Here is a 12,982-nt window from a genome sequence, read left to right as displayed (position 1 = left end):
AAGTGCGACTTGCTTTCGACTATGTACATATAGGGTACGGAGCGAACAACTAGTGATGCTACAATTACTATTAACACGAGAAACGAGAGAAGACTTGTATCTGCTGGATTCTGGAGTGCGAGAAGGTTATATGGACGAGGTGGCCTTTTCAACATCGACGGTTACGCGGATTCCTCTGATGTCGGAGTCGAGACTTGGAGATCTACTGGCAGCGCGAAAGCCCATTTCGAGTGAATGAGAGTATGCAGGAGCGGGGGTGCCATCATCCTTTTCGATTGGTTCACCATCGTCACCACCAATAGCAGTACTGAGGCTGCCGAGGTCCATAATGCCGATTTGATGGAGGTTGTCCATATCCGATATGTCTGCGTCGTGTTCAGGCAACACGCTACCAAGGGTACTGAGCACAATGTTGGAGTCAGTGTGGCGAGTATTGCGACTATACAGCGCGCTCTTGTTGCGATGATGGGGAGGAGTGAAGGGGGATTGCTGGGTCACCGATTTGGTAGTGAAGGCTGCGATGCCGGTTCCCTCAGAGTGTGACACGGTCTCAGAGCCGCGTTCACGAAGGTCAAGAATCTGGCCAGCATCAGCTCACGAAAGTCGCAAGTTGAAAAAGCATAACTTACAAGTTTGGCAGCCAATAAAGGAGAAAGCTGGACAGAAAGCGGGATGTTGAGAGCACTAATAGAGATGAGCAATAAGTTATGTAGTCTATCAGTCTCAACGCATACTTACCTTAGAACTTGACGAGGTCTGGAAAACATTGAGTATGGACATGGGTATGAACAGCCTGTCACTTACTGCATGTAGAAAATTCCTGTGCAGTGTAAATATCAACCATAGATTAGAATTGAAGTCGTACCGTTGATCAAGTTGGCGATTGAAATGAGGATGTAATAGAATACGCCTAATAGGAAATAGGTCAACAACGAATGTGCAACACCTAAGCCTTGAAAGCCTCGCACCTTCACGAAGGAAAGTCTGAATAAGTCTACTGTTTGGACCACCATTGCGGCGGCGAATAGTGAAGGCTTTTATGACGGTCATGCCGGTAACAATGGTGTCGAATGCGAGCGGTGCGATCTACAAAAACTTGTAAGTGTGGAGGTTGCAACCTGGCTTGAAATACTCACAAAGAAACCTGTGTAAAGACTCAGTCATGATGACGGACTGTCGAAAGAAGAACGAACCAAGGAGGTGCGCTGAGTGTGGCTTCGACATTGGGAAGCACGGTCCCTGATCCTTCGGGAGATTAAAAAGGCCAAGGTAAGCACATAAAAATCACTCACAAACGGGGGTTTGAAGAACGGCAATACTGAGCCGTCAGCGCGTCAGTTGTGATCAAAACAGCGTAGAAACATACGAAGCATCTGATCAGAGGCGACATAAAGTTGGTATGCCACTACCCCGGAGAGAGCCGAGACGAGGAACCAGAGAATGTAGATGTTTCGATTGAAAAAAGCGTAGGTCCGGATCAACAGCACCGCTAAAGGTCATGATTAATGCACACATCGTGAACGCTGATACAGAAGCCAACCTTCTGCGCCGACCTGATTCCACAGGGCGATAGCAACTGGAGCCTGCATGCATAATAAGCGAAATGGATGTTCCTAAGGAATATAATCCTCACTCTGAATAGCTTTTCGCAGAACTCCCTGCTGTGGTCAAGAACAAAGCAGTCTGGAGTGAAGGACATCAAATGCTTGGATGTGGCAGGGAGGGAAGATACAGACACCTGTTTTAGGTGATTAGAAACGCGAAGAAAAAGGCCGCGCGAACTTACAACAGGAAAGGGACGACACAAATAACCCAATAGCTACGAATCTGAGTTTTTTAATGTAGAGGAAAGACCAACTTGCTTACCGGCAGAACAGGTACGCTACTTTGACTGGGGTCCAATGCGTCTTCCAGACGTACTTGACCTCGCGAGGAAGACTAATGAGCCAGTCCCAAACTACGACTGCATCTGTAAAATGAGCGTAAAACTGACTCCGCGACGCGTTGAAGGCAGCATACACATGGCTACAAGAGTGAGACATGGAGACGACGGAGAGCTGCGATAAACAAACGCACCACAGAAGTAGACTTGAGTAACGTAGATGAAATGCTCTGCGGTAGCAAAATCGTCGGCCATCGCTCAAGGTGGTGGTGGTGGTGGTTCAAGAAGAAGGAGGCAGAAGAAAAGTAATCCGCGTCTTCTTCTAGTTGGTCACAGAACTAGTGGATGTGCGGGTGCCAACGTAAAAGGCCAAATTTGCAAGGTGCTTCTTTCAGTTCTTCGCTTCGTGCAGATTGCGCTGGTCCCCGTTGGAGAAACCAATTCTTTCAACCAGTTCTTGCCACAAAATTGCGTTGTTCGTTGAAATACTAGTAAACAACGGGAAGACTAAGTACACAACAGCTGCACCGATCCGTTGACTACGAGTGAGCCGCGTTTTTTGTTGTGTGCCCAGAGATGCTCATATAGTCGAGCATTAGAGCCTCAAGGTCGTCAAGCTTTTAGGTCCACTTGCTGGTCGCGCTGCTCTTGAGAGCATGTGTCTGCATGAGAGGAGGTTTTGAAGTTGACAGCCGGTCACATGGCACTTGTCTATGATGTCAGCGGCCAGCGGGGTGCAACATATTCGTCTTCGTCGACCTGAACCCGTTTCCGCGAAGCCACAACCTCGACATACCGGAATTCTTCAAGATCAACTACGCCGAGCTGCACGGAGACCATGGAATCCGAGCTTCTCCCTTGCCGTCCGAATCCTGCTCTTAGTCCGTTTTGCTGGGGCAATGTACTCTAACATTGACGACTGTGATGAAGGTGGGTAAGAGGCTCTTCTGGCTACAGATGAATCTCACGCAAATAGTTTTCAACTTCTGGGAGCCCCTCCACTTCTTGGACCACGGTTATGGTTTCCAAACTTGGGAGGTCTCTCCTCAATTCGCCATTCGTAGCTGGGCATACATTCTTCTGCATTTGCTACCTGCACGTATATCCAGGGTAGTCGGTGCCGGAGACAAGGTATTCTCTTGTGCTTCCGCTTGATCGCTACTGAACGGATGAAGCGCATTGCATTTTTCGCGGTCAGAATATCTCTCGCAACCGTGTCTGTTCTTGCAGAGGCAAAGTTTTACCGAACGGTTTATGAGAAAATCAACGAGCGTGTTGGCCGCTATCTATTTTTCATGATGCTATCCAGCGCTGGAATGTGGAACGCATCTGCTGGTAAAAATGCTTTTCTAGCGGAGATTCCCCACGCTAAACGCATATCAGCATTGTTGCCTTCTTCCTTTGCAATGTATACCACGACATTCGCGTTTTCGTACGCGTTAGCTCCTGCTAGTGCACAGAATAATCACAGGACTTTGGCAGCAACAGTCCTATTTGCAACCGGAGCCATTGTGGGTTGGCCATTTGCTCTCGCTTTGGCTATACCATTCGTTTTCGAAGAGCTCTTGGTCTTCGGTGCTGATCGGGTAGCACCGGAGCTATACTTCTCATGGATGGTCAGACGATGGAAGCGACTCTTCTCTGCGGGATTAACCGCTTCGTTGGTGTTTGTGAGTTGGTTTCTGACACTTTGCGGACATCTCTCAATCTTGTTAGATACCCGTTGTCCTCATTGATAGCATTGCATATGGCAAACTTGCGGTTGTGCCATGGAACATCGTCAAGTACAACATATTTGGAGGAACAGATCGTGGACCTGAGCTCTATGGAACTTCTCCGTGGAACTTCTATCTCCTCAATCTCGCGCTCAATTTCAATGTCCTTACCGCATTCGCCGTCTTGTCCTTACCTTCACTTGCAATCACCTACATCGTCGACCGCAAGCGTCTCGGGTTAATCCAACCATCAGCAGACCAAAGCTCACCATTCACCGTCCTTGCACTCCGACTCGCTCCATTCTACCTCTGGACTGCCATACTAACGGCTCAACCTCACAAGGAAGAACGTTTCATGTTTCCGGCCTATCCTCTTTTGTGCTTCAATGCTGCGGTCACTTTGTACCTCGTCCGAGGTTGGCTTGAGACTGCATTTATTTCGGTGACCAAATCGCCTTACCGGGTAATTTCATTGTGGCCTTCTTGAATGTCGTTGATGATGTTCATAGGCTTCGCAATCGATGATCTTCAGAACATTCACGCTCTCAGTGGTACTGGCGTCTGGAGCTATATCCGTCTCACGCATCCTCGCGCTCACTTTCTACTATCACTCTCCCATGACTGTCGTCTATAATTTTCAAGCTCAAGAACTCCCCAGACTCCTGAATGAAACTGGCCTTCTCCCTGTGTACCCACCTGACACACCGGAAGAAGATATTCCACGCATTGATCTTTCTCCCGTCAAGCAATTCAATCTGACTCTCTGCGTCGGCAAGGAGTGGTATCGCTTCCCAGGGCACTACTTGGTTCCTGACGGTGTGCGGGTGGACTTCGTCAAAAGTGAATTTGATGGGCTTCTCCCTGGACACTTCGGGGAAGGGGAGCTGCATAAAGCAGACTGGGGACAAGTTGCTGGGTGGTGGAGTCAGCCAGCCAGTTGGTATGGGTGGTATCGCTCAGAGACTCGTTTGGTTCCCGCTGGTTTGAACGATCTAAACCGAGAGCAACCCTCATTCTATGTGCGTCCCCCAATATGATGAATAACTTTCGTGCTCAAGGTAGCCCAGGTGTCGACACGCGCATGCGATTATATGCTCGACCTCGATCTACCGAAGCATCCTCGCGCTTCCCAACTTGAGCCTCGTTACGCTGTGGACTCCAAAACATGGGACAGAGTGCATTGTGTCCCATTCCTGGATGCTGCACATTCCAATTTGCTCACCCGGACGCTGTGGCTGCCCGGGAACTGGCAGAGCCTCAATGAATATGGCGACTACTGTCTGTTGAGGAATAGGCAGCAGGTCGAGAAGAAGGAAAAGCTTATCCGAGACAGTAAAAAGTAGCAAGAACTACAACTCATAATAATTATAGAGTTTTACCCCTCCTCGTCGCTCTGGATGGAGCCAGCGCTTCTCTCCGTCCAACTTGAAAAGAGATCTTCTGAGAAGGAATCATCCAACGGTCTGGTCAATGCTGACTGGGTGAAAATGGACATGAAATGATATGCGGAGTTTTTGGACTGCGGCTCGAGTCGATTCTACAGCGAGGATATTTTACCGGACCCAAAGACATCGTGGATGTAATGCGGTTGCATTGTCTGATCCGTGACCTGTCACGGTCTTCGGCTTGCTCTCAACGCTTTCCCGTCCTGCTAAAGAACGCGTTCTTTGGCTTTTCCTTCCCCATTTCGTCTCGAGCGCGGACCCATATCCCGGAGGTACCATGTCCGAAACATCGTCAGCTCTGGTTTGCTTTATTCTCTTCACCATTCACCCCCCTCTCATTTGTGCAGACCGAGCTTCCGGACGACGATGAGATGCAAGGTGTCCAGGAGGCGCCAATCCACGAACTGGCTTACGAACGCTTACGATCTCATTTGGACACGCTCAAACACATCATTGATACCACAAACGTACATCCGACCTCTAGAGAGGAAGCAGAGCGGACAGTGAAGCTTTTGGAGAAGGAGATAGTCCCGCTGCAGCACAAGGTCGCAATAATTGGAAGAACTGGTGCGTTACAATACGTATTTTTTCTCCTCCGTTTCTAAGAGTCTTCGTCCTCTAAGGTGCTGGGAAAAGTACTTTAGTGAATGCACTCCTGGGGAGTCAGCTGTTGTCTGCCTCGGCATCCGTGCGTGTTCTTGGCCTCTCGTCGGGAATCTTGCTCAACATCGCTTAGGGTGCCTGCACCGCCGTTGCGACCGAAATTTCCTACAAAAGTTGGTATCACTTGACTTAAGTAGACAACCAATGCAAACCGACACACAGACATCAAGGATCCAGAAGCGGTTGTTGAATTTATCACGGCAGAGCAATGGGAAAAGGTTCGTTGCTCGGTGGTCGAGGGGACATTCAATGAGCGAAATTAGGACCTCGGTCTTCTGTTGGAGGACGTGAAAGATACAACTATAGACCTGGAAGAAGACACAACGGAGCAAGCTGAAGCTTTTTCGCCCTCTTACCAGGCCAAAGAAAAACTGATCGGCATATACCCACAGTGCGTTCAATGGTTATATTACCCACCAATGCCATTGACAGCAACCCAGGATCGTTCAGATCCCTGCAGAGAGATGGAATGCTGAAGACATGCTACAAGACTCTGTCGTGAATGCTTACTTGGGGACTGAGAAGGTTTTTCATGCGGGGGATTCGCAAAACTTTCAAAAAGAGGTGTGTTTTTTCTTCCTTTTCTCACCGCCTAGAGTTGCTGAACATACTGTGACCCAGTTAGAGCAATTTTTGGCTTCGGCATTCACATCCAATGATTCCCGTGCTGTACGTATCGACATTAAAAGTGGAATCTGACATATAATTCCCTTAGTTATGGCCACTAGTGAAACGGTGGATTACGTGGCTTTTTTTCCTTGATAGTGGCTTATCATATTCAGGGTGCGAATTATGGGTGCCTTCGAGGTGCTATCGACAGGTATAACACTTGTCGATTTGCCTGGCTACGGCGATGCCGACAATGCTCGAGGTGACGGAGCCACACCACGGATAACTTGCTGCTGCTGATGATGATATCAGATCGCATGGCCAGTGAATACCTCACAACTGCGGACGCCATCTGTTTAGGCGCGTCCGACTATTTTGCTTCCTTCGCCCACTGACCCTTCCGATGCAGTTGCCGGCATCACCAGGGCCAAAGATGACCGCGAAATTCACTCACACTTGCATAAACAGTTTGTCTACTCCTGCACCCCCATTCCAGATTGGTCAACTCTTTTTAGTTTGAACCAGTTGATTCTAGACGGTCGTGTGCGAGACAAATCCATATCTCTGGTCCTGACCGGCGCTGATGTCAGTTTTCCGTATACATCCTTTTGCTCGATGTTCTGACAGTCGTTAGTCCCGCATTGGTAGCAATGAGATCACATTAACCCCTAAGGAGCAAAGCGTAGTCGATAGCCTCAAATTGGTGTGTAACTGATTTTCATCGTCAACGAAGCTGAATTTTGTCTGCAGCAAGCTATCAAATTGGGCGAAGATGTGGAAAAACTGAGGGACAAGAAGCGAAAGAAGGAACAATCCGCGATTGCCAACCAGAAGAAAAAAGCCGACGCCCTCAAGAAATACCAGGACCAGGTTAGTGGATTTCGCTGTTGTTTCCGGGCCAAAATCACGCAGCGATTTTAGCTCCAAACAAAAGCCGCTCTCAAGGTAGAAAAGACCAGGACAATGAATAATCTGTTAGCTGTTAGCCCCACTCTTCTACTATCATGTAGAAGGCTTCAATCATCCTTAGATCGGGCGTGCAAAGATCGTCAAAAGTCAGCTCAAGAGCAAATATACGGAAATCTACGAAGCGCTCTCCTCCTCGAAAGACAAAGCCGTGCCTAACATCCCGATTTTCTGCGTAGGCAAGTCATCCCCCCAACATTTGACGCGCCACTGACGCATAGCTGGTAGGAAGTCGAGACTACCTGTAAGCTTCGCGTGCTGCTCTATCTTTGCTTTTGAACTTGCCTCAGATGTTGCAAGGGACTCGATCCCAACGAACCGGACATCTTTTTTGACGAAAAGGAGGTGCGGCTTTTCGTCTCCCTCACAGCACAAGCTCATGGTATCAGACGGAAGTTCCTGGGTTCAAGGAGTATCTGCAGAATGACGGAGAGCGCCGTACCCTTCAGGCCGCCCGTACGATGCTCGCGCTATTCTGTGGCTTCCTCGTCGGCGCTTCGACAGCGAAAGAGCCCATAAAAACCGAGTCCAAGGACCAGAAGGCTTCCAAGAATCTCGGTGCCCATATTGATGCTCTCGAACGTGTAAGTAACTTTTCTCTCATTTATCATGGTCACTCACTCGCACAGAATTGCACGAAAGCTATCGAGACTTTGGTATCGAGGCACGACGCCGCTTACCGGTCTCTGGGCGCCGCTGTCAAGACGGCGGTTCAACAAGTTTGTCTTGAAGGCGCTGTCCTCCGCTTCCCTAACCACTGTGAACAGGCGGAAGAAGAGGCTCCTGGAATCTTTGACAAGCTCGAGGAGAAGAAATGGAATCAATACCGGTCTATGATGCGGCAGATGGGCCACTACGAGGGCGGCAATCTGAACGAGGACTTGACACACAACATCCTCCCGGCCATTTCCAAGAAATGGAACGACACGGTTAATGCGACCATCCCGCTCAACAACGTGAATTTCCGAGAGGAGATCAAGGCCCATGTGCTGAGTTTTCTGCGCGATATTGGTCTGTGTTTTGGTCCATAGGTGGATTGTGAACTGATGGCGATTAGCACGGCTTGCTCCCAATTTCAACCAGAAGTCGCTGGCTTTGGAAGGCCATCTCGACCAACTTGAAAAGTATAATCTTGTTGCGACGAGTTCCGCTCAACGGCTGGGTACTCGTGCATGGGAGTCGTTAATTGAGCAAGAACTTACCCCGCAATACAACCGGATCTCTGCTGAGAAGGGTTCTGGGATGTACAAACGGATGAAGGTATGCAAGATTTTCAACTCGAATGGTCATCAGCTAATATACTTTCCAGGAGGTATGAATTTTTGAATAGGAAAGAGTCTTACTGACTTTGGTCCAGTCCAACCACGCCTTCATTCGTGCTTCCGCCCCCCAAATATTTGGTAAACTGAATACCTATATTGCGGATATATTTGGCAAGGTATGGCGTTTATTTTGATTTTTACTCTGGTCATCCTCATTTCGCACAGGCGGTCACGAGTATACGGACCAGTGACACCCAGCAGATGAATGCCTTTTTCAGAATCCTGCGGATGAACCTGGTAGGCGCCTCTGTGGCCCCAAAGGCCAACACCGGGGACGCGCTGCAGGTGTTTGCCGCGTCGCACGAGGAGGAGTGTGAGGTGCTGCTGGACAAGGTAAAGGAGCGGCTGCAGGTGCTTACCGCCAAGCTTGCATGAATTCGACTCTATATATTCGCATGGGCAGAGCTAATTGTATCATTGACTATTATTTAGATAGGGTATGTTTTGTATTGCTCCTCTTGCTTTGTTGTAATTCCAGCATGTCTTGGTGGCCAAATTAATTGGCATTAGGACAACAGAAATACCCACTATTCTGGAAATAAGCTAGCTTGTCATGTTTGGTGTTGTAGTGAAGAACAAACTCAAGTATAGTACACAACTAGCACAACATGGGATTGAGTGGATGCAGTGCCAGAAGCGAGCCTCCAATGAAGCGGGAGAGAAGAGCTGGAGAAGGGGGAGTAATAGGAACACCCTCACCCTGGTGGAACAGCCAGAGAAAAGCCCAAAACAAAATCTTGAGGTGTGTAAAGCCTTGAGAATCCAGCTTATACAGCCCAGAAATCCATGTAAATAGAGGGGACAAGCAATTGAAGTTCATGATCAATACAACCTCTATGCTGCCACAACACAGAAATGTGCATAAATAGAGCAGAGAATATGACCCAGAAGGGTATGTGGCCAAAGAAGAGAGGAGCACACAACACAGGAGTGTAGGAGGGAAGGTGTGTTGCCAGTTGGGATAACTTGAGGTTGGAGAGAACATGCTTGAAGCTCTTAACTCAAGCTGAAAATGACATCATCGCCGATGCTATCGTCTGCTCGCAACAATTTATTCTGGGAGAGGCTTTTACGGGGGCCAGCCGTATTATATGCACATTGTCAGCACACAAAAACTAATCACAGTAACTTAACAAACAGCAAGTCCGACAGTGAACGCGAAAATAATAAAAAAATCCCATTAGATAGCAAATCCGTCATGATAAATCGTGCTGGTGGGCGAGATGTTGCCGTCCTCGCGAGCGAGCGCCGACGACGTGGTGGACATGCGCAGATGGCGGGGAATTTCTGGCATTTGCGAGACGCGGGTGGTGGCTGTGTTCGGTTTGGCTGGATCGGCGAAGGGGTTAACCGGGTCAGCGAACGGGTTGGCGGTGCTTCCGGCAAATGTGGGGTTCTGCTGCTCGAGCGACTGGGCAAAAGTGTTCTTGTCAAAGACCATTGATGCGGTGGAAGACGTGGGTTGGTCGGCGTCCACCATGTACGAGGCAGGGGCAGCCATGATGTTAGCCATGTCTTGTTCCGTCAGGCTCGGCGCAGGCTTCTTGTGGACGTGGTAAGTCGGGACTGGGGCAACCTGGACCATTGGCGGAGGAGGCGCGTCGACAACGATCGCAGGCACAGCACGTGAAGAGTTCTTTGACGGCCCAATGATCGAGAAGATGGGGGCACCATGGCGAGGCCCAGGCATTTTCTCGACATCAAGTCGGGAGCTCAGGTAGAGTGCGTTGTTCTGGCGACGACGGCGGATAAAGACGAAGAGCAACACGAGAGCCACAAGACCGAATAGACCACCAACAATGCCTCCAACCATGACTCCCATCTTAGCCTTCTGGGACGATCCATTGGAAGAAGCACCACTTGTGCCAATGGGGATCAAGGCAAGCGAAGTGCTGGTGACGGGGATATCGATAGTCGTTGAAACCTTTACAATGTGGTCAACAAAAGCATCTTAACCAACGAAAGACAACATACACCATTGATAACTGTTGGAACGGGGCTCTGGGTGACAATCAACGAGGTGCTTGTGCTTAGAGTAACGCTAGGCTGGTTTCCGAGAACACTGAAGATTTGGTTGAGCATTGTTCCATTCGACACTGCAAGGACTTACGCAAAAGTTGTTGGGGCAGGTCCTGAACCTCCACCTCCACCGATCTTGGGGGCAGGATTGTTGTTAACGGGACTGCCAAACTACTCAAAAAAGTGCAATGTAAAGAAAATAAAACACTTACAGGCCACTGGTGTTGACGGGAGAGGCAGATGAATCAGTACTAGTGCTCGCTGCAGATGAAGCAGCATCAGTGACTTGAGCAGCTGAACTTGCGCCATTTCCAGCCGCGTTTCCGTTGGCGCCTTGGTTGGCAACGGGGGCCGAGACCACGGGGGCACCAGCTCCAGAGTTACCATTTCCGCTGGAACCATTTCCATTGGCAGGCGGCGTAGCAGACACCGTCGGGGCCGTTTGTGGGTTGGTAGCCTTGGGAGGGTCGGAGGCCTTGGGTGGATCTGTAGCTTTTCCACCTTGCTCGTTGTTTGCTGGTGCAGATGGCACTTGAGTTTGTTGGCCGCCATTCCCACCACCGTTTCCTCCGAGGACAGATCCAAGGAGGGACGTAACCGGGTTCAGGATGGGTGGGGGCAGAACAGGTGGAAGCGGAGAGTCCGTTGCTTTGCCACCTTGTCCGTTGTTGGCGGGTGCTGATGGGACTTGGGTCTGCTGTCCGCCCTTTCCTCCTCCGAGAACAGAACCAATGACGGAGGTAATAGGATCAAGGATAGGCGGTACAATCGGTGGCAGAAGAGGTGGAAGAGGAGCATCTGTAGCCTTTCCACCTTGTCCATTGTTGCCTGATGCCGATGGTGCTTGTGTCTGCTGCCCACCATTTCCTCCTCCGAGGACAGATCCAATGACAGACGTAATAGGATCGAGGATAGGTGGCAGAAGAGGTGGCAAGACAGGATCAGTTGGCTTGGTATCCTGCACAGTGGAAGTCGGCGCTTGAGTCTTCGAGTCACCACCCAGTCCAAGAAGAGACGTGAGAGGGTCAATGATGGGCGGGATAATGCCACCAAGACCCGGGTTGGTGGGTTTGGTGTTTTCAGCAGTAGAAGTCGTCGCACCGATGTCCTGTGTGGCTGATTCAGATGGCCGTTGACTTCCGAGACCAACTTGGATGAGCGATGTCAGAGGGTCAATAATCGGAGGGATGATGCCACCAAGACCAAGGCCGCCTGAGGAGCCCGACTTGGAACTGTCAGACGTCGTAGGAATTGTTGCCTGGGATGTAACAGTTGGCGTTGTCCTTGTCGTCGCTGCGTCATCATCTCCACCACCTCCGAGAATGGGCAACAAAGATGTCAGCGGATCGACAACTTGAACGCGCGTGGCAGATTGAATTTCTTGAGAACGCGTCTGGGACTCTTTTCCGCCAGTGGGTGCATCATCAGTGGTGATTGCAGCCTGGGAGGTTGTCGCTACAGGGCTTGGGGTGTCGTCAACCTTAGCCGAGGAGGTAGTTTGAGGTGCTGCATCGGCTGTCGAGGTCGGACGTGTGTCTTGCTTCGATTCTTCCTTCGAGTCAGGACTGCCAGCAGCTGCCGGACCCGTGGTAGAGTCTTCGGACTTTGATGCTAGAAACGCCGTTCAGCGGAATGTTTAAGAGGTAGCACACAGAGACTACAAACATTTGGAGTCGTTAACCTTGGCTGGTGTGGCGTCGGATGGGCCAGAATTGGAAGAAGAAGAAGGAGTAAGGACAGACGGAGCCTGCATGAAAGAGAAAGGCAAAGAAGAATGAGACCGAGCGACAGTGGATTGCTGTGAGGACACACGACTGATGATGAAGCCCCATCTATCTCGACTGACTGAGCGTTGGATGCCTTGTCTGCAGTTGGGTGAGAATTTGATGGATGCCAAAAATTGTAGACCAACCACCGGATCGAGCTTGAAACGCGTTAGTAAAACACAGCAGAGCAGTGTAGGAGGCTCACAACTCAGAGAACGCGCAGAGTTGGGAGTAAGAAAGCGAAGGAAATGACCTTGCGCTTCCGGAGCGCCTAGAGATTGCTAGGTTAGGGACAAAGCGGAAGTAGATATGGTGGGCCTACGAGAAGATGAAGAAGAAGAACGGGCCTCCGGCCGCCTCCAAAGTCCAGGCAGAGCAGGCATTAGATGGTAGAAATGAAGAGAGAAAGAAAAAGAATGACACAGTCAGCTAGTGCACTGGCATGAAAGTGGAGACGAAGAAAGGTGAACGATGCAGTCGCACATCGCACATCTTGACCGCATCAATCGAAAAATGGTGATCCAATCAATCCCGCAAGATTTACGCATCGTTTCATCTCCTCAGCAACGAAAATTGGACGACTATACGACGACCA

General features: G+C 49.8%; 3 protein-coding genes across 3 annotated transcripts; 1 reads left to right on the top strand and 2 right to left on the bottom strand.

Moving 5' to 3' along the window:
* Positions 1-126: 126 nt before the first annotated feature.
* Positions 127-2,137, bottom strand: MIND_00508400 (uncharacterized protein; the record flags this gene model as incomplete). Its single annotated transcript, XM_037361877.1, has 17 exons — positions 127-579; positions 630-684; positions 739-756; positions 805-820; positions 866-910; positions 969-1,086; positions 1,137-1,144; positions 1,194-1,245; positions 1,293-1,318; positions 1,367-1,489; positions 1,541-1,583; positions 1,634-1,738; positions 1,787-1,819; positions 1,867-1,882; positions 1,921-1,969; positions 2,020-2,025; positions 2,077-2,137. The coding sequence occupies 17 exons, from the start codon at positions 2,135-2,137 to the stop codon at positions 127-129; spliced, it is 1,227 nt and encodes a 408-aa protein (XP_037222169.1).
* A 458-nt stretch (positions 2,138-2,595) lies between these two features.
* Positions 2,596-8,977, top strand: MIND_00508300 (Glycosyltransferase family 22 protein; the record flags this gene model as incomplete). Its single annotated transcript, XM_037361876.1, has 32 exons — positions 2,596-2,812; positions 2,859-3,013; positions 3,058-3,217; positions 3,266-3,552; positions 3,599-4,060; positions 4,107-4,616; positions 4,665-4,929; positions 4,969-5,078; positions 5,141-5,609; positions 5,666-5,730; positions 5,779-5,818; positions 5,868-5,923; positions 5,969-6,096; positions 6,146-6,269; positions 6,327-6,374; positions 6,421-6,440; positions 6,488-6,576; positions 6,627-6,668; positions 6,724-6,781; positions 6,830-6,899; positions 6,949-7,017; positions 7,065-7,184; positions 7,236-7,295; positions 7,345-7,455; positions 7,502-7,524; positions 7,571-7,625; positions 7,670-7,864; positions 7,910-7,999; positions 8,048-8,291; positions 8,338-8,540; positions 8,638-8,718; positions 8,768-8,977. 32 exons carry the CDS (start codon positions 2,596-2,598, stop codon positions 8,975-8,977), a joined length of 4,836 nt encoding a protein of 1,611 aa, XP_037222168.1.
* An 805-nt stretch (positions 8,978-9,782) lies between these two features.
* On the bottom strand, positions 9,783-12,770 carry MIND_00508200 (uncharacterized protein; the record flags this gene model as incomplete). Its single annotated transcript, XM_037361875.1, has 9 exons — positions 9,783-10,526; positions 10,577-10,664; positions 10,713-10,784; positions 10,834-12,232; positions 12,287-12,368; positions 12,434-12,486; positions 12,534-12,545; positions 12,593-12,658; positions 12,710-12,770. The coding sequence occupies 9 exons, from the start codon at positions 12,768-12,770 to the stop codon at positions 9,783-9,785; spliced, it is 2,577 nt and encodes an 858-aa protein (XP_037222167.1).
* Between the last annotated feature and the right edge of the window lie 212 nt (positions 12,771-12,982).

The sequence above is a fragment of the Mycena indigotica genome, assembly GCF_014461135.1.
Source record: "Mycena indigotica strain 171206Taipei chromosome Unknown Mind.scaff0004, whole genome shotgun sequence".
Taxonomy (NCBI): domain Eukaryota; kingdom Fungi; phylum Basidiomycota; class Agaricomycetes; order Agaricales; family Mycenaceae; genus Mycena; species Mycena indigotica.
This window is presented reverse-complemented; position numbering and strand designations above follow the sequence as displayed.